General features: G+C 48.5%; 1 protein-coding gene across 1 annotated transcript; it reads right to left on the bottom strand.

Annotated features, from left to right (window-relative positions):
• Nucleotides 1-10,254: 10,254 nt before the first annotated feature.
• Theg (theg spermatid protein) lies at nucleotides 10,255-20,052 on the bottom strand. Its single transcript, XM_051177500.1, has 8 exons — nucleotides 19,711-20,052; nucleotides 18,603-18,722; nucleotides 18,269-18,340; nucleotides 17,751-17,812; nucleotides 17,000-17,069; nucleotides 15,970-16,087; nucleotides 13,046-13,205; nucleotides 10,255-10,546 (listed from the first exon to the last, which is right to left on the bottom strand). The coding sequence occupies exons 1-8, from the start codon at nucleotides 20,010-20,012 to the stop codon at nucleotides 10,308-10,310; spliced, it is 1,143 nt and encodes a 380-aa protein (XP_051033457.1). The 5' UTR covers nucleotides 20,013-20,052; the 3' UTR covers nucleotides 10,255-10,307.
• Between the last annotated feature and the right edge of the window lie 614 nt (nucleotides 20,053-20,666).

The following is a 20,666-nucleotide window of genomic DNA, read 5'->3' as shown; positions in this document are numbered from 1 at the left end:
AGGATGCCCTGGAATGCTCTCTGTTCCCACCAGGAAGTAAGAGAGCAAGCTGGGGTCCGGATCCCAGACCTAGCCCCCACTAGTCACATCCAATTCTGTCCCCACGCCCCAATGGGTGTGGTCAGTGCAACAGGTGCAAGTGGGGGCAGGGTGGATAGCTCACTACAGCTGAGCAAGCCATGGGGAGCAAGCCAGTAATCAGCACCCCTCTGTGGTCTCTGCTTCAGCTCCTGCCTCTAGGTTCCTGTCCTGTTTTGAGTTCCTGTCCTGACTTCCTTCAGTGATGAATGTGATATGGAAGTGTAAGCCAAATAAACCCTTCCTCCCCAATTTGGTCATGGTGTTTTCTCACAGCAATAGAAACCCTAATGAAGACAGAAGCAAACAGAGAGAAACTCATGTTATGGAGAGGACACCCACTGGAAGTGGAGATAGTAATGTCAGGGAACCATCATGCAGTGGGAAGCGGCCTTGGTTCCAGTGGTAAACCTTGCAGAGCCCTTGGTGACCTACCTACTAGTGGTTAAGGCTGCCCCAGGGAGAACATGACACAGAGAGCTGCCTTCTGGGACAAGTCTGTTTCCAAAACTGGAGTGAGGCCAGACATGGTGTCATATACCTTTAATCCCAGGACTCGGGAGGCAAAAACAGGTAGATCTCTATGTGTTTGAGGCCAGCCTGGTCTGCAGAGTGAGTTTCAGAACAACCAGGGCTATGTAGAGAGACTCTGTCTCAAAAAACAGACAAGAAAACTGAATAAGGGGAGCTCATAGACCCCAGTCTGATAGCTGGGAAACTAGCATAGGACCCCCCTGATTATGATGTTAGTTAGGAGGACTGGGAAGTCTACGGGGCCTCTGGTAGTGGATTAGTATTTATCCCTAGTATACGAATGGACTTTGGGAGCCCATTCCACATAGAGGGATACTCTCTCAGCCTAGACACATGGGGGGGGGTGCTAGGCCCTACTCCAAATGAGAAGACAGACTTTGATGATCCACTATGGAAGGAAGGCCTCACCCTCCCTGGGGAGCAGAAAGGGGATGGAATGAGGGTTGGAAGGGGGACAAAGAAAGAGGGGAGGGTAGGGGAACTGGGTTTGACATTGTTGCAAATTTAAATTAAAAATTATTAAAAACAAAAAAAGACAAGAAAAAAAACTAGGGTGAGCTATGGCTTCAAGGAACCACCCTCCTGATGTTGACATGACTTCTGTGACTTTTGTGTACACATCCCTAATAATTTGTGAGGTTTGTGATTTTGCTCTAGCAATGACCTCTATAATTACAGTCATATGATTGGATTTCATTCTATTCACCATCCAATGGGGGAGAGAAATCAACTTAAAATCTCCCACTGATGACACTTCAAAAGGAAAGAGAAATGTAAAGTTCTGTGATACATTTTATTTAATGCAACATATCTTTAAGTATTATCTTTCTGACATGCATCAATATAAAATTATTAACGAAAGTTTTTGCAATGTTGGAGATCAAATCCAGGTTTTATATAGTAAGTACCTACCTCACCATTGAGCCACAGTCAATCTATTGAGATATTAACATTCTTGGATTACTACTGTCTACACTCCTATATATTTGCACTTATAGAACATGTCAGCTCTAGGCATCTGCATTTTTGATGTCTTACAGCCACCCTTGGCCACTCCTGTGACCCTGAACAAACACCAGTCTGTGACATACTGACTACTTCGTTGCTTCTACGGACTCTGTCATTAAGACAATGTTGGCAAACCAGATGTGATGCAGGCCTGAAATTTTACTAGGGATTACCAGAGCTTGGCACATCCTATACCAACTCTCACCCGTGAGCCAAATACCTAGCCCCTCACTAGGGGACTCTAGATAGCACTCCACCCTGACCACACCCCGAGCCCCTTCTTGGGGATTCTAGGCAGGAGATCCTCCCATGACCAGATCCGTGCCCCTCATTGGGGTATTCTAGGCAGGGGCTCCAACCTGACCACACTCACCCCAGCCCCTCATTGGAGGATTCTAAGCGGGTCTCCACTTCTGACTATACCATTACTGGGGGATTCTAGATGGGTCCCCACCCCTGAGTCACACCCCCAGCCCCTCATTGGAGGATTCTGAGCAGGTCTCCACCCCTGACTATGCCCCCCAGTCACTCACTAGGGGATTCTAGGTAGGGCTCCATGCCTGAAAACACCCCCAGTCCCTTACCTGAGGAGCCCCAGAGGCTCTACACCTTAGCTATTACTTAATTTGAGACAAGGTCTTGTCAAGTTATCCAGACTAGCCTTGAGCTTTCAGCCCTCCTGCTATGGCCTCCTGAATACTAAAACTACGGGAATAAGCTACCATGTTTGGCTGGGTTCCAGGCAGTTTTCTTAAATCATAAATCTAAGTATTTCTTATCCCATTACTTTACCTGTGTCCTTTGAGGGTGTCATTTTTATGGATGTTGCATCTCCTTGTTCTTGTCAAGTTCACTGTGATCTTCCTGACCCTTTGGGATCATCTTATTTCTCTTTATTTAGCTGGTTCTCACAAGTCCTGCCCCTGTGTCCCTTCTTGCTGTCCTTGGCAGTCTGGTCTCCTTAAAGCTACTTCTAAGTGGATTTGTCCCAATCTTCAGGTGGCCTCTGCTTTTGCCTCCCATTTCATTGTGTTTTCACCTCCCACAGCTGTGAACTCTTGTGTCCCATTTAGGACCTCACAAGTCAACTCTTTTCTTGATCTATCTAAATTGCTATGAAGCTGGAGGAATAGCTCAGTAGTCATGAGCACTGGCTGCCCTTTGTCTGTCTGGTTTTTGAGACAAAGTCTAACTCTGTAGTCCAAGCTGACCTGGAACTCACTCTATAGACCAGGCTGGCCTGGAACTCACAGAGATCCACCTGCCTCTGCCTCCTGAGTGCTAGGATTAAAGGCCTGTGTCACCACCATCTGGCTACATATATCTTTTTTTTTTTTTTAATTTTCATTTCATCTGTGATGTCTTTAAATGGACTGTATTCTTCAGTGTCTCAGTTATGAACAGGTATGGGCTCTCAGAGGTGACCATTGCTGGGGTTGGTTATGTGACCCTGATCCCCCACTCCAACCCCTCTACCTATGGTAGGAAGTCCACTCATGACAGGCTGTGTTACTGGCCTTCAGTCTCCCCTGTGACTGCCCAAACTGGCAGCTGCTCAGCAGACATCACAGCCAGCTCCAACTTCTGAGGGTCCAGTTGTAAGGAGTACTGGTTTTTTCCTCCTGACTCCAGGTCTTGTCCCGCCGCCGTGCCAGCCCCAAATAATGCACAGAGACTCTGTATTAGATATTATACTGTTGCCAGTTACTACTTTCTTATCGGCTAGCTCTGTCTTAAGTATTAACCCATTTGTGTTACTCTGTGTATTTCCACGTGGTCTTCTTACCGGGAGCTGGCTGCCGCATACTGCTCTCTCCAGACTCTCCATCTTGGCTGCTCCTTACCACTTCCTATTTCCTCCTTGTCTCCTAGTCCCTCCTATCTTCCTTTCCTATTGGCCAACAGTGCTTTATTCATTAACCAGTATAAGAAACATATACAGAAAGACATCTCCCATCATCTGGTTCCATGTTTCCTCCTTCAGCCATGCACCCCCTCTTCCTCAAGTTCCCAACAGGATGAGCAGTTTTCTTAGAGGATGGGAGGTGTTATATTATAGATAATATTCCTTTGCAACTTTTAAACCTATTAACCCAAAATGGTGGTGCACAGCTTCAGTCCTGGTGCCCAGGAGATGCAAGCATGTGGATCTCAGTGAGTTTCAGGCCAGCCTGGTCTACATAGTGAGTTCCAAGCCGGCCTGGTTTACATAGTGAGTTCCAGGCCAGTCAGGGCTACACAGAGAAACCCTGTCTCAAAGTAAAACTTTTTAAAATTAAACATACTTTTTAAAATTAAATATATCAAATGGTACTTCAAAGCAGTGTTGAGAGAGGAGGAGGAGAAAAAATGGAGAAAGATGGAGAGAGACACAGGGAACAGTGGAGAGATGGAGGGAATAGAAGAATAGAAATGGAGAAGCAAAGGAGAGGGGAATGGAACAAAGAGGAGAGGAAGGGGAGGGGAGAGGTGGGGGAACACAGGGGAGAGGGGTTTAATTATCAACAAACGCAGAATTATATTCTCCAGTACAAACCAAAGAAGAGCACAAAACCTGTATACAATCAGGTCACTCCACGCCCACCCCCAGTGGTCTGCTAACAACTTAATGGTGTGTACGAGAGCTGGCAATGGCAGTGACCACGTCTCCCAGCCGGCAGCATGCTGCTGGATGGCGATATAGATCAAGACAGTGAGCACAGCTCTCAGTTCTGGCGGTAAAAGTACCCGCCGCCACTTTTGATAGACCGTGGCTAATACAGCTATGGCTTTCATTTGACCCACGTTGTCTACCAGATAAAAGACTTGTGGCCAGAAAAAGATAAAGATTTACAGTAAAGACAGATTCAGATTAAGAAAAACCTCTAAAGGTTTACACTGTGTTTTAAAATATACATAGGCTTGGGAGAGATAAGGAAACAGGATACAAATGGTTTAAAAAAGAAAAATAAAAAAAAAAAAAAACAGAGAATAGCTAGGTGTGGTGGCACATGCCTTTAATTCCAGCACTCGGGAGACAGAGGCAGGCAGATCGCTGTGGTTTCAAAGTAAACCTGGTATACAGAGTTAATTCCAGGACAGATAAAAGTTACACAGAGAAACCCTGTCTCAAAAAAAAAAAAAAAAAAAAAAAAAAACGAAAAAATAGAAATAGAAGAAATAGAGTAATAAAAAAGCCAGGTAAAGATGGAAAGCACAGGGAAACTTTGGATATTATATGCTGTTCTGTTATCTTTGTATTGTTTGATTGCTGAGGAAATAGCAACAACTGTTAAAACAAATGCTGCTGGATTAATCCAATTTATATATTTTAAAAATACTTTGACTTCCGAATTTAAGTCTAAGGACAGGTTACAGGGGAAAAGAATTTCTGTTTTTGTTTCCACAGAAAATAAAAAGCTGTGGATTCCTTCCAGACGAACATGGTTTGATCAAGCAAGACCACCTGAAACAGGGTCCCAGGTGATCCTACATTCAAAACAGTTGAGGTAAGACAGCCTTGCAGACTACAGCCAAGATTTCTGCATCTTCTTAGGATCCCCAAGAGAGTGCCCCCTACCAGCAGGAAGTAGTTTGGAAAGAACGACGCCCAAATTCCCAAATACTGTCTATAAATGTTTGTTTTCATTTAAATGGGCTTAGTTATAAATGGTTAATGATCACAACCAATCTCTTTTTAAAGGTAAAAGGGGGATTATGGTATAGATATGAATACTTTGCTTTGGAATGGATTTTCATTTATTGATACAATTTAAGGTCAATTTTGTGATATGTATACTTTCTTCTCTTGTTTAGGTGTTGTGTTTATATAGCTCACTTAGAAATGCAATGTATAAATTAGTACAGATTATAGATAGTTACCTATGATAGTCAAAACTTATAGTTAGGTTTTCAAGATGTATTTGAGATGGATAGGCATTCTTCAAACCTTTCAAAGACCTACAGAATATGGCATTTAAAATGGTTTAAGGTTTTTCTTAGCAATGAGGCACAACTACTCCTGGAAACACCACCTGCATCAGAAAGGAAGATGGACATAAAAGAAACTCGTTATGGAGTTTACTTTCAATATGGCAAGACTAGCCATTTGGACAAGGTACTGCTCTTGTCTGGACTGTTTGACTTTATGCTGTATAAACTGGACATGCAGGACCCACAGAAACGTGACTGCTGAAACAAGATGGACATTGCTACAGGGTTCCTACTTCATGAAAGAGTCTGCCAGACATTCTGCAGGCACAGAGAAAAGCGACTGACAAACTGCCAATACAAGTGGGACAGTTTAAAGTTTCCTGCTTTGCTGAAGAGTCTGACAGACACACTATGGCCTATGGGCTGAAGATGGAAGATTACAGAAGAACTTCAGGTGACTGACCAGGGTAGTTGTCTCTGTCATTTCTAGAGTTTATATATTATCCTTCTGTGGTCTTTGATGGAGTTGAAGACAGATTATAGTTTTCCTTAGTTAGGATTAAAGATAAGTTACAATAAGACCATCACAAAAATTGGATAGATGATAGAATATTTTCTTTAAATCTTGCTAAATGTTAATGGACTGAACATTGTTAACTATGGTTCTTATTTGATAACTGTTTTGTTATATATTTTACTATGTTAAGGTTAAAACCCTTTTTATTTATGACAGAAAAGAGGAGATGATGGGAGATGTCATTCGGTAAATGTTTTTCGTATTGGTTAATGAATAAAGCACTGTTGTCCAATAGGAAAGCAAGATAGGTGGGACTAGGAGACAAGGAGAAGAGAGGAAGTAGTAGGGAGGAGTCAACATGTAGAGATTGAGAGAACAAAGGTCCGGGCCCTCTCTCCAGTAAGATGAGAACACGTGGAAATGCTAGTAACAGGCCAACAGCTTTATATTTAAAAAAAGAAGACTGGAATGTGAAGTGGCTTTGGATAGTAGCGCACACAGCATTTGAGGTACCCATTGATCCCAACATCTTGTCTTGTTTTATTTTGTTACCAGACCCCCAAAAAGAGTCATACTGGGTCATCTTGTGTAGACCAGGCTGACCTTGAACTCACAGAGACCTGCCTGCCTCTACCACCCACGTGTTGGGACTGAAGGCGTGTGTCACAACTTCTTGTTTGGTTTTTAGCATTGAGAATCACAGTTCAACCTCTAGGAAGGGATATCACCTGAGCCACCACCACAGCCACCTACTGCTACCCACTGACTTGGCCTAGCACTTTCTACTTCATTCCACCTATGGCCTCCCCACACCCCAAACCATCTGGCACTGCATCTGCCACCATTGGAGCCTTGGCCCTGCCCCCTCTGGGAGAGGACCCTACCCTCTAGGCCCTAATAACCTGGGGCACATCAAGCTCCCCTTCCCTGCCCACTGAAGCCCCAGAGACCTTGGGGCAGCCTCCTCACACCACAAAGAATCCTGCTGCCACAGCATCTGCCACCATCAAGTCCTTGACCCTGCTACACTTGGAAGAGTCCCAAAGCTGTACCAGCATTCAGCAGAAGCAAGGACCCAGCTCCAACTGTAGGAAGAGTGACCACCTAAGCCACAGACCCCACCTACACCAATTAGAGGAAGAAAGACCCCCCCTGAATCACAGACCCAACCTGCACCCACTGGAGGAAGAGATGGGTAGATGACTGTATAAGAACACATTCAACAACTTAAAAAGCAGTATGACACCACCAGAGGTTCTTCTACACCAGCAAGACCTGAACATCCTAACACAGATGAAACAGAAGAAAACAACCTTAAAAATAACTTTATGAAGATGATAGAGACATTTAAAGATGAAATGATAAACTCCCCTAAAGAAATGGAGGAAAAGACAAACCAAAAAAAAAAAAATGGAAGAATTCAACAAATTTCTTAAAGAAAGCAAGGAACGCCAAGAAAAAACAATCAAATCACTTGTTGCTGTGTAAAAAATCACCAATCCCAAAGCTAAAGAGGAGGTACAAGCTGCATGTGGCTGCTCATAGAATTCATGCTGCCCTGAAGGCTAAGGCAGAAGGATCTCTATGAGTTCAAGGTCAGTCTGGAGTAAACAGTAAGATCGGGGACAAAGTGAGACCTGCCTCAAAAAGCAAAAGACCTGTGCTGGCTTCCTGAGATCAGAAAGGTCCTAAGCAGGTGCTCTGGCCACTCCCCTCCCTTCTTTGGTCCCCTCCACCATTTTGTTTTGTTTTGTTTTGTTTTGCTTTGCTTTGTTTTTTTTTTTTTAAATAACAGATGACATTTGCTTTGGTGACACAGCGTCCCTGTAAAGAATGACATCTACCTCTAGGTAGGGACAGTGGGGCTTGCCAGTGACCTCCTAGGGACCCCCCCCCCCAGGAAGGCAGGTTCACCTTGCGATAATACACTTTTTCCTCTGAAACTTCCCTGCCCCCCAGTGCAGCCCCTGGAAGCCACCATGAGGCTGGTTTGAGGCAAGACCCAGGAGGAACTGTTTCCTTTTCCATCTACTGTCTTTTTCTTCCATATGCTGGCCCAGAATTCAGCATGACTTTAAACTCCCTAACTAGCCCTTTGAACTTCTTCCCCTTTGTCTAGCTTCCCTGCAATTACTCTCTGCCAGGTGACTGACCTCCACTCATCTCTGCCTTATCTCAGATGTTGTGGCCTTTGTTCCTTCTCTCCTCCATTCCCACCCCCACCCCTTTCCAGGCAGCTATGACTTGTCCAGCTTGCCCGCCCTGGAGTTTTCCTTTGAAACTCCAATCACTCGTCCTCCAACTGCCCCTTGTGGCGATTCTTAAATACTTTTATTAATGAGACCGAGAACCCCAAAAAGAGGACCCCAATTTCCCAGATATCATATGACACCTCGACTGGGACTCCTTGAGATTTCTGGAACACTTCTTTCCTGCCTTTTAGTTAGTTGACAGAGAAGAAAAGAAGAACCTCTTCGGGCACTCCTCAATAGTCATCATTGCCCCTCAGCCTCCATCCTGCAATCTATTGAACTCATCTGTGTAATCAGCTATCACCCCCAGTTCAGGAGCCCCCGTGGCATCTGTGAAGGTGGAGCATGACCACAGGCACCAACTATACACAGTTTGCACCTCAAAGGGCACATTGGTCTCCCTGTCACTAACCAGAGCTGGGCACAGTCTTTCTCTGAAGGGGTACCAAGCCTCATTTGACCACATTAGACATCCTCCCAACTATCTCCCCCAGTTCCTGGGTGCACCACCCAAGAAATACAGAAGTGGGTACCCCCACCCCACTATCCTGGATGGCCTCCTGTCCAAGCTGCCTCCCTCCTGCTGTGGAGACCCTTCTGCCTGGCAGCTGCCTGAGCTGTGAGAAAGACCTCACCTCCAAGAACTTGGCTCTCTCTGGTCAGACGCTTCCCTATCATCTCATTTGGAACATCAGCTTTTTGATTCTTGGTTTAGGTCTGAGCAACAAGTGCTCAGTCATAGTCTCTAAATTACCAAACAATAGCCAGCTGGTGGTAGCCAGCTGGTGGTGGTGCACGCCTTTAATCCCAGCACTTGGGAGGCAGAGGCAGGCAGATCTCTGTGAGTTTGAGACAAGCCTGGTCTACCAGAGCTAGTTCCAGGACAGCCTCCAAAACCACAGAGAAACCCTGTCTCGAAAAACAAAACAAAATTATCAAACCAGTTAATATCTTTGGAGCAATAAAATGTATAATTTAGTACAGATTATAGGTAGTTACCTATAATAGCCACACAAGCTGGTAGGGCCTATCTCACTGCCCTGAACAGGGCAGCTGGCTCACGGATGCCCCAGCCAGCCACACAGGAAACTCTGTGTAAGGTTTCACATGAAGATAGAGGCCTCCTCCGCAGCTCCATGCTCCAGAATATTCTCCTTGAGATTAAGTGAAGGACCCTAAACTGGGAATTATCACAGACCCAGTGTCACCATGGGATCCTCAGCAGAAGCTGGAAGAAACTGAGCTTCTAGCTACAAAGGAGGAAGGACAGACCTCCAGCTGATATGGCCCCCTGAGATACTGGGTCTACCATGAGGAAGCACATCTACTCCACCCAACTGGAACGGCAGAGTCCATGTCAAGGGCTCATCACAGACTCGAGAAATGACGGACCCTGGGGGTGGTTCATTGGGAACCCAGAGCTTGCTCAATTTGTCTACACTGTATAACCAGCTGCCCATATCTGAGGGACTGACTGACAGAAGTCTGATTCTGCTCTGGAAGCCATGTTCTGCTGTGTTCCTAGCTTGTGCAGTGAAGTGTCTTTAGATGTCAGAAGGGGCCAAGAATGTCCCCCTCCCCACCTCACTGCCTCCCAATCCTCCCTCTAACACCATGACCATGTGATAGTTTCATCAGTAAAACTGAGGACCACATCAGGAACCTCATACAAGGATGATCAGCTTCTCATCACGTCACCAGACTGACTAACATGCCATGGGCCTGAGCTTGAGGTCTGTGTGGGCATGTGGGAGGCAGCTTGATGGGAAAGTTCAGGGAGATGGGGCAAGGGCCTGAGGCCCAGCTTCAGAGTCCCTCAAGATGGGAAGAGAAACTTGGAAAATAAAAGGGCCGCACATTGCAGGTAGAATGTGAAAATAACATTATTATTGTTCTGGCCTCTGGTGTCCCTACCCACCCACGCCACGAAGCTCGGCGAATCACGTACACAGGTGAGGATGCACTTGGGTGTTTACTGGGGGTGGGCTGGAGATCAGGCCTGGATGTCACACTTTCTTGGTGATGTATTTGGGGGTGGCAAGCTCATAAATACGAGGAGATGCCTGGGCTACCAGAGAGGCCGGGGAGATATAGTATGGGTCGTAGCCCTCGTTGAGGTCCTTTCGTATTTTGGGCTGGGCCAGGGAGATGATCCGTGAACTGGCCACTGCTTTCTTGGTGACGTCCAGGATCTCCCACTGAGGGTTGCGGTCAGGAACACACTTTTCTGACAGGGGCTTGGGTGCTAGAGGGCAAAAGAGAGAAACAGTGCCAGGCTCAGGCTTCTTGGGCAAAACTCCAAGCTTGGTCTGCCCACCAGCAAATGATTGACAGAATCTGTGGGAGCCACACTCACGGTGTCACTCAGAGCACATGGCATCCACACACTGGAGTATTACACAGCCCATGAACAGGGCTGAGGCTCCAAAACAACACAGTATAAGGGGTTGGGGGACTCAAGGACAGTGAGAGGACCAGACACAAAAGGACACACAGCATAGGCATCCAGGAAAGGAAACATCCAGTGCAGAATACAGAAAAGGAAGTGGATTCAGGGGTACAAGAGACCAAGGAGGGGACCAAGTGACTACTCTTTTGTGGTGATAGAATGTTCTGGAACTGGTTAAGTGATGACTGGACAACTTTGTGAAAATACTGAAAATGCAAGAGGGTGAATTGTGAAGATGTTTCAGTTGGTTACAGTGCTCAGAAAAGAGGCCACATCTACCAGGGAGAACGTGGGTCCATCTCCACCTGGACCTGATGGCAGTGGTGGGAAGAGGGAGAGCCTGGCCTGTGTGTTCTCCCTGGGATGGGACGCATGGTCACAGGCTTCTCCCTGGGATGGGAGGCCAACAGCCCAACTGCACAGTGGCCTTGGGGAGAGAAATGGAACCCTATGATGGTAAATCACCATGGAAACCCACCTCTAGGCATATCCATGAGAACCTTCCTAGAAAAGTTTAACAGAGTCAGGAAAGTCCACTCTGAATGTGGCAGCACTGTTCCAGGGACTGTCCCCTCAAAGTGTGAGCCAAAAGCAACCCTTCTTTAAGTGCTTTCTTTAGGTATTTCATCACAGCAAGAGGAAAAGCAGCTAATGCAAGCCCATGCCCTCAAAACCCAGGCGCCTCCCAGGTTGGGTCAAAGCTCCACTAGCAAAGGTCCTGGGCTAGATATGAGACAGTACCTGGGATCCAGTGGACCCTGGAGCAGGGGGTCAACCCTCCCTGGACTAGGGGCATTGAAGCTTTCAGCCACTGTAACAGCTAAGCTTTTCTCTCTTTAACAATGATTTTATTGTTTAATATGTATGAGTATTTTTGTCTATAGGCACATCTGCATCACATACATGCATGGTGCCCTCAGAGAGCCAGAAGAGAGTATCGGGTTCCCTGGAGCTAGAGTTACTGATGGTTTTGAGTTGCCATGTAGGTGCTGGGAGGAGTCACACCAGGGTCCTCTGAAAGAGCAGCCAGTACTCTTAACCACTAGCCCCAACATCTGGGCATTTAAACTCAATGAAGCACAGCACGACAGTGGAGAAGAGGCCACACACACACACAGGACTGACAGAAACAGAACTGGGCATGCTCCCACCCATAGCCAAGCACACCCATTTGCCAGCAACAGAACAAGTGCCTGGCAAGCACAGGGCTCCAACTGTAGCCCAGAACCAAGACATGCTGGTCACAGTCCTTTGAGGCTGGGCACTTGTGTCAGGCAGCAAAGCCTGAAGCTGCCCTCAGCCACAGTGTACACACAATGAGGTCTGGGTGAGCGGGAGCATACACACACACAAAGACATGTATGCTCACACATGCTCACACCGCCTGGGACTCACCCCTCACCATCTGGTATTGAGAGAACAAACAAGCGAACAAACAGAAAACCCCATAGGCAAATTTTAAGAGGGCAAGGTGAGATTGGAAGGAATGACCTCAGGGAGTCGGAAAGAGCATCTCCAAACTGTACACCAAAACCCAGGGCGAGGTAGCTGGGAAGGAGGCGGGGAAGACAAGGCAAATGGCCAGCCTCCTGTTGTGCAGGAATAGCATAGCCACAGTGACTCTGCAAACTGATGGGACTCTCAGGTCCAGCACATAGTGAACAGAACAAAGATACACCTAGACACACATCGCTCATAGGTGGTGGTGCCACGTGCAAAAAGCATGTAGACTATGCCAGGGCTCCCTGTCTGAGATGAACAGGGTACAGGAGGGAGGGGGGAGTCCTGACGACGACGACAATATGTAAGGCATCTACTGAAGGTCACCAAAACCCACTGGCTGCTGTGTACTGGAAATGGGGGTATTAGGGACCCCAGTGTGCTAAATGCACAGCCCACAGGATTCTGGCATGTTCAGTGTGGGGTTAGGGTGGTGGGATAGCCTAGAAGAGGCATTTGAACTTGATCACACAGGCTGTGCACAGTGTGTATGAAGTGTGTGGCCTCTAAGCTGTGATATTAGATGCCATTTTCACTTTCTTTTTTAGGCACTTTTGTCTTTTCCATGAACAGTGCACACTACTTTTGCCACTGGTGAATGGCTTTCATACAGATGGGAATCAAATAATTGTTTCAAAGCAGCCCTCACAGCACCCACTCTCTCTCCCATGACCTCTAATAGTTTCCAGGTTTCAGACAGCCAGCCTATCGTTGAGGGAGATGAGCACTCCTGGTGGACGCAGGTCTCGGTTCTTCTCCTCACCCACCCCCACATCCCGGAGAGCATCCACTCACTTGCCAACTGAAGGAGGCGGTTGTAATCGGACACGTGGGGCTTGGGTTTCGGCATAGGGTCCCACTCTTCCAACAGGGTGGCTGGGGGCCTGGGCTTTGCCAGGTGAAGGGTCCGTGGGGTGGGGACCGCCAGTTGGGCTGCTCTGGACACCTGGGAAATCTGGAAACAGTAATGGAAGCAACAGAGTGAAGCAGCCATGATTCCTTGAGTCCATGGAGCAGAAGTACCCTGACTCCTAGGGAGAATTTAGGTTTGCAATGTGTTCAACAACGATTAGTGGCTTTAGTACCCAAAGAGCCCCTTCACAGAAGCCACAAGTTGGCAGTGCTCTCAGCTGACTTGGAAAAGGTAAATCATAAAACAAAATACCAGAAATAATAATAACCCAGCATGTTGTCACACACCTTTAATCCCAGCACTTGGGAGGCAGAGGAAGACAGATCTCTGTGAGTCTGAGGCCAACCCTGTCTCCAAATAAATTAGATAGATAGATAGATGGATAGATAGATAGATGGATAGATAGATAGATGTAGATAGAAAGAGATAGATAGATAGATAGATAATAGGTAGATGTAGATAGAAAGAGATAGATGTAGATAGGAAGAGATAGATAGATGTAGATAGAGATAGATGGATAATAGACATAGAAAGTAGATAGATGTAGATAGAAAGACATAGATATAGATATCGATAGGTAATAGATAGACGTAGATGGAAAAAGTAGATAGATGGATATTAGATAGAAGGATAGATAGATAGATAGCAGAGATAGATGGATGGATAGATGGATAGCAGAGATAGATGGCAGAGATAGAACAGACTATCACTGGATAATCACCTGAAAACACACTGGTGACAATGTAGCAGAGACACCATGCACAACAGCAGGAAAGCAACTCTGTATACAACTTTGAGGGGTTCCTGTGACTCGGAGGGAACCTTGGAGCTCTGGCATCAATGCGCAGCACACACACAGAGCCAGCAGGTGACTATACCGAATTCACTTGATCAGTGTGAGGTCCGGGTTCAAATGCTTCCACATAAGGCGTAAGTAGCAGAGGGAGGGAGGTGGACACTAGTCACCAGCAAAGATGAGGACAGAATGAGCTCCTGAGGTGCAGTGGGAATATGGAGATGCCACAGAGGGTCTGCTGAAGTGTCAGGGAAGGCCATGGAGGGGCTGCTGAAGTGGGAAAGAGGTAGGCCAAAGGGCATATTTCCCTATGTTCTAACCCTGTACATCACATGTATGCACTGTCTCCAGTAGCCAGAAGAGGGCGCCAAATCCTCTGGAACTGGACTCATCACCAGGGGTGTGCTGTGGATGGAGCCCAGGTCCTCCAGAAGAGCAGCTAGTGCTTTTAACAGCTGAGCCATCTCCAGCCCTAGCCCGCTGTCCAAGGCCTCAGAATTAGATCTATGGCTGCTGCTCATCACTCACCTTTGAAAAGCTGCTACAATTCCCAGCCTGAGTCTTCATCAATGACCCTCTCACAGGTCCCTTAACCTTGCTCCCTCACAAGCCCAAGGTACTGGTGCATGTGCCACCAGTCTAGCAGGGCTCATTGAGCTCTGCAAAAGCCAACACACACAGAAGGACACAGTGCCAGCCCTGGTGAGTTGGTTTCAGGACTTCATGATGGGTAGTGACAGGGAGACCAGGCCAGTAACCAGAGTGACAAGACACACAAGACTTGTATGGGACTAATGTGACTGAGAAGTTGTGCTGGGCAAAGCCTGGGATTGGCTGAGTCTAATCTTCACCTGTTACAGGGGAGCAGTTTGCAGAAGGACAGGAAGTTCCCTTTGGGGCCTCAACTCCAGGTCCAGGAATCTGGACTCTTCAGAGGGTCCTGGCGACCGACCATGGAGGCCTTAGGGGATTGCAGCCCCGAGGCACCGGGTGTGGCCTGAAAGTGGGGCCCAGCAAGGAGGAGGTGGGTGCATCACACTGAGTGTAAGGGTGGGGGCCAGAGGCAGCAGGCAGGAAGAACCATGAACTCGTTTGGATCCTAATGAAATCCAAGTCACCTTTGAGAAAAACAGGGAATTCAGTACAGGCCACACTTTGGAACGTTAAGGAATTATTGTTATTCTTTTAGTGTGTCTTTGGTCTGCTGTTAAATTTTCCTTGGTCTATTAGAAATGTGTATGTGGGTGTTATGAGAGAAAGGGTATATTGCTAGGACTTGTTTTGTGTTTTTGAAACAGGGTCTCACATACCCCAGGCTGGCCTTGAATTTAAATAGTTGAAGGTGGCCTTGAACTCCTGATCCTCCTACATCCACCCCATGAATCATGAATGCCATGGATGACAGATATGTGCCACCACACCTGGTTGGACTTTGGTTTGGTTTGGTTTTGGGTGGGGGTTGTTTTTGTTTTTGAGAGAGTCTCTCTTCATAGCCCTGACTGTCTGGAATTCACTATTTAGTCTAGGCTGGACTTGAACTCACAGTTCCTCCTGCCTCTACAGTGCTGGAATTAAAGGCATGCACTGCCATGCCTGGCAGGCCTTTGGTTTTAGAGATAGGGTCTCTCACTAAACCTGGGGCTCACTGACTCAGCTAGACTAGTTGGCCAGAGAAGCCCAGCTGGACTTCAAAATTATTTTAAAAGCAGGTTCAGATGACCACAGAGTGACTGGTCACAACCCTTTGGGTGGTGTCAATTCACAATGGAGCCCCATCCCAGATGGAGACCTGATGCTAGGTTGACTGAGAGTGATCAAGAGGTCTTGGAATCCCAGGTGGCCTTGGAGGGCAGGAGAGGGTGATAAGGTTCAAGGGGCAGAGTTTTCCAGATGAATCAGTGAACCCACCCACCCCATAAAGGCTGTACCCCCTCTATGCCCTCACCTACACCCAAATGCAGCTGCACCCACTGGCCCACCCACTTGGAATGTGTTGCAAGTGCTACCTACCTCAGACATGTTGATGCTCCAGATGTTATTGCGAACCTTTGGAGTAGCCAGTTGCTTTAGCCGGTTAGAAGGTTGATACTCCAAAGTGGACCGAGGGATGGGCCAAATGGGCGTGGTCCTAAAAGGCACCCAGAGTTCAGCCATCATCCTGCCCCTCTGGAGAGCTGAGGGGCTAACCATGTTCTTTCTCAGACTGCTCAGAATGTTCCTGGAGTGTGTGAGCCTCGGGGCAGGAAATGCCTCCCAGAGATCATCCAGCAAGGGCCAAAACAGGCCTCTCCCAAGTGTGTCCAGGCCAGAGTGAGGTACCCTCAGGTGTGCACTTTCTTTTTCCACTTTCCAGTGTGGCAAAGAACCAGCTGCAGTCCCCATCAGGAGCCAGGGATAATATGTCCTGTGGCTGCCCCAAAAGGCTGAGCTCAAAGGGTAAGCTGGGGTCCCATCTCTGCCATGTCCAGGAGCAAACGCTGCCACAAGAAAGCCATTGCTGGGCTGAGCTTCTAGGATCGCTAAAACCACCCTTTCCATCGGCTGCCAGAGGCTGGAATGCAGCAACTCACCCTGAAATCCACCCCAGTGCTAGGGTCATTGTTACCCACAGGTGAGCATGACTTCAGCTGGATCCCACTAAGGTGACAACATGGCCCTAACATAGAATAGCAATAGCACAGGTGGGAAAACCCAGGATCCTGCAGTGCTGGCATGGGGACCACTTGGACCATCAGTGGGGTATTATTTCCTCTGTGCACAAAGACAGCAAAGCTTTACCTGAGTGGCTCTGAGGACAGGCTTCAGAAAGCACAATTGTCCCTCCAAGTCCTGCCTCTACTGCCTACGGTCATGAACACCAGTGACAGCAGGCCAGGTTGATCACCTGTGGGTGCTGTCCCCATAACCTCCAAGGTCAGTCAACCACGGGACATTGACTAGGCACTCTTGAGACTCAAGACCCAGACGTGGGGCATGCTAAGCCTACCCCAGAAAGAGGCAGGAGGAGACTCAGCCACGGCACCTGCCGGCCCTCTCTCACCTGTTGTTGTTGTAATACTCCTGGTAGAACCTCTTGGGCCTTGACAGCTCCTCCACTCGGCGGGACACCGCTGAACGGAAATGGTCCAGTCACCACAGCCACACTGGGCCCCAGCAGGAGCCACCCTCTACCCCAGGGTTCTACTCAGCCTTCCACCAGTCCAGGCAGGGGGCACAGGCTAGAGACATAGGCCAACATTTTGCCAAAAAAGTGTTCATAGCCAACTTATCATAGGAAGGACAAGCATGATACAATGACCAACAGGACAACAAGACTATGACTCCTTCCTCCCCGGGGTTGAACACAAGAGGCTTAGAAACTGGGGTTTTGTCAAAAGTTAGTGCCAACCAGGGTTTTCTAGGGCTCATGGGCTGTGGCTGAATCTGGAGCCCAAAGAGAGACCCTGCTTGGCTACACTCATCCACATAGGAGCTCTTGTTGGGGAGGGGCTTTATTTGGAGGAGTCCATGCTATCAAAGAAGATGGATCCCATTTGGGGAGGAAGCTGGGATCTCTGTTAAACAAACACTAGCCCTACCCAGATTTGCCTTGAAGATTCTGCCCTGAACCCCTCGCCCTGTGATATATCTACAGGATTCTAACCACTCAGGGAGGTGGGAGAAGACAGGGGTCCTGGGAGGTGGGGGGGGGAAGCTAGGGAGGTGACACAGGTGGCCACATGCTGAATGGAACCAGCAGGCCCCAGGCCAGGCAGAGGACACCCTGGCTGCCCTGGAGAGACAGAACCTACCAGGGACCGTGATGGTCAAGGTGGTGTCCTCGATAAATCGCTCGGTCCAGTATACAGAAGGCCTGGAATACAGCCGAGCAGCTCAGGGCAGGGTGCCCTGTGCCCTGTGCCCTGCTCGGGAAGGGAAGCCTGGGGCTCTGGAACAATGGGCAAGAAGCTAGGGAACCAGGGAAGGCCGCCTGAGGGAAATGGAAGGAGGGTACGAGAAGAAGGTCAGCCAGGCTAGGGCATTGAGCACCAGGGGAAACAGGTTAGAGTGAGGCCATGTTCCAAGATGGGGCAGGTGTAAAAGCCAATTGCAGCTTAGAGAGCTGGGCCCTTGAGTGGACAGACACTGCCCAGCAGGCCCAGTGCACAGCAGGAGGGTGGAGACAGGACGGCCCTAACACGAGGGAGTGCCCATCCAAGAGTCCTCCACCCCCAGAACCTGGTCCCTGGAGAGAAGGCAGCTCAGGTGTAGCCCTGGGCCCTGGCGGGTCACTGATATGGTGGCACAGGGAGAGGACACCCCAACTCACCAGTACAGGTAAAACTGCAAGTTGTTCTTGTGTGGGGAAATCCAGGCATAGCCCTTACAACAGCACCCCGTCCTGCGATGAGACAGGGTCCCAGGCCCTGCCTTTGCCTCTGGGTCCCCACTGGCTCCCGGATTCCTCACTCACCTCTGGGTACCACCCAGGGGTCCCACCTCTGTTGTCCTGCCTGATGCCTCCCCAACAGCCTATTTATTCTCTAGGTGTCCTGCCCAAGATGATGCAAGGAGTGAATAATGGGTTGGTGACCGGGGGTCAGAAGAGCATGCCAGGCCTGGGGCTCCCACTGCCTCACCACCTCATGGGCCCCAGCCCTCACCTGTCTCTCAGGCATTGCCAGTTGGGCTTGGGCTTTGCCAGCTCCAGCAGTCTCCGGCCCTTCTTTCTCCTGTGCTTGGCTGTGGAGATGCTGGGAGTCCGTTCAGTGATGGACATCTGGCTATAAGAGAGTTTGAGGTTAGGGTGTGCTGGTCTACCTTGATGTGTCTGGAAATCTACAGAGCAGTCTGCCTACCCCCAAATCAAGAATATTTGATCTGGTCTGGGCCCCTGTAGCCTAGTCACTCTCTGTGTAAGAGTTTGGCATCACCCAGGCTCCACATTGTCCAGAAACTGAGCCCTGAGCCCTGGGAACTGGAAGAAGCCAACTCCTACCTCCTGGAGCTGTTGGGAGAATGAAGCTGCCCACTTGTTGTGACTTATTACTTTAAGTATGTAAAGATGAGTTACATTTCTTTGTATTGCATTTATTATTTAACTAGGCAAAGATGTGTTGTTACATTTGTTTCTGCTAACATTTGTTCAATGATGTAAAATGTGTTGCTTTGCCTGTCTAAGGCACCTGATTGGTCTAATAAAAAGCTGAACAGCCAATAGTAAGGCAGAAGGAGGATAAATGGGGCTGACAGGGAGAGAGAATAAATAGGAGGAATCTAGGCTCCAGAGGAGAGAGAAGAGAGAACAAGGGAGAAAGAAAGGGAGACACCCAGGCCAGCCAGACAGGCAGCCACCAGACAGACAGACACAGAGTAGGAAAGTAGAACATACAGTATGAAGGAAAGGTAAAAAGCCCCAAGGCAAAATGAATGGAAACAAACAGGTTCATTTGAGTTATAAGAGCTAATAGAACAAGCTTAAATGAAGGCTGAGCATTCATACCTAATATTAAGTCTCAGTGTCGTGATTTGGGAGCAGGCTGGTGTCCCAAAGAAAGCCTGCCACACCCATCAGTTTGTTTGCTGAATAGAAGCCGTGTGCCAGGCCCAGAGCAGGACACTTCTTCCCAGCAGCATCCCTGGCCTCTGGGGAAGCTGCAGGACTCTTAAGGGGGAAGGACAATGAAGACGGCCAGGACAGACTGACAGACTGGTGTGTCAGCATCTACCTCCTCCCAGCGCCCACCTGCCCACTGGGTCCCCAACACCTACCTCATTTCAACCACTTCCACCTCCAACTCCCGTCGAAGGCTATCATCCGGATTGGGGGCCTCAGGGAGCTCTTCCCCAGCCACCTCCTCTGGGGGAATCTCTTCCTCTGGGTCTTCTGGGGCTAGCCCTGAAGTAGCCTGGGAGCTCTGGAGCCAATGGCTCTCAAATGACGCACTCTGGAGGCCCAGATTGCCATTGCCCAGACTGTCATTATTCTGCCCATGCCCTGACCCACCCGAAGTCTTGTCCTCCGGGACAGGGTTGTTGAGCAAACTGGCTCGGTGTTCGCCAAGTTCCCCCATGTGCTTGATCCTTCCTAACCCTTAAACCTCACTCCCTCAACACCCAAATGGATCTGTGGTTGCTACAGCAACAGGAGAATGCCCACCCATGGATTCCAAGGTTCCAATTCCACACGGTCTGGGGAACTAGGCCTGAGGTGCACAGCTCAGGGTCCCACCATACATGTCTTTCTTTTGGAGTGAGGGACAAGGGGTAACAGGATCTCACTATGTAGCCCAGGCTAGCCTCAAACCCAAGGTCCTCCTGTCTCAGCCTCCTGAGTGCTGAGATAACCCATCTGCACTGGACTCCAGATTCAGATGTCAAGGGGTGTTGATATCCTGGCTTCTCCTTCTCCCTGGGTCCTGGGCAACCTGGACCTGTTCCTGCTCCTGACTCCTCTCCTCGCCCCAGTGGTTTCTCCTCAGCACCTGCCTATCACTCCATGCCAGCCCTCTCCTGAGCCTGTGCCTTCTTCTTAGGGAACCTTTCCTAGTTGAGGGGCCTCTGTAATCCTCCAGTTCTCTCCCCACCCTTGGATCGCTCTTCTCTGGGCTACCTTCTCTTGCCCTAGGATCCATCTTCAACAGGTGATAGCTCCTCACTGACAGCTGTCAAAGGCTTCATGGCTGCATAAGGTCTCTGCATGCAGAAACCTGCATGGCTGCATTGTG

Source organism: Phodopus roborovskii, unplaced genomic scaffold (genome assembly GCF_943737965.1).
Source record: "Phodopus roborovskii unplaced genomic scaffold, PHOROB, whole genome shotgun sequence".
NCBI lineage: Eukaryota > Metazoa > Chordata > Mammalia > Rodentia > Cricetidae > Phodopus > Phodopus roborovskii.
The sequence above is the reverse complement of the archived record's forward strand: the minus strand, read 5'-3'. Positions and strand labels throughout refer to the sequence as shown.

Coding starts and splice junctions, on each gene's coding strand:
- Theg (XM_051177500.1), bottom strand. CDS start 20,012: ATGGGGGAACTTGGCGAACACCGAGCCAGTTTGCTCAACAACCCTGTC. Junction 17,813..18,268: donor TTGCAGTTTTACCTGTACTG/GTGAGTTGGGGT, acceptor GCTGTATTCCAG/GCCTTCTGTATACTGGACCG. Junction 13,206..15,969: donor GGAGCATCAACATGTCTGAG/GTAGGTAGCACT, acceptor TACTGTTTCCAG/ATTTCCCAGGTGTCCAGAGC.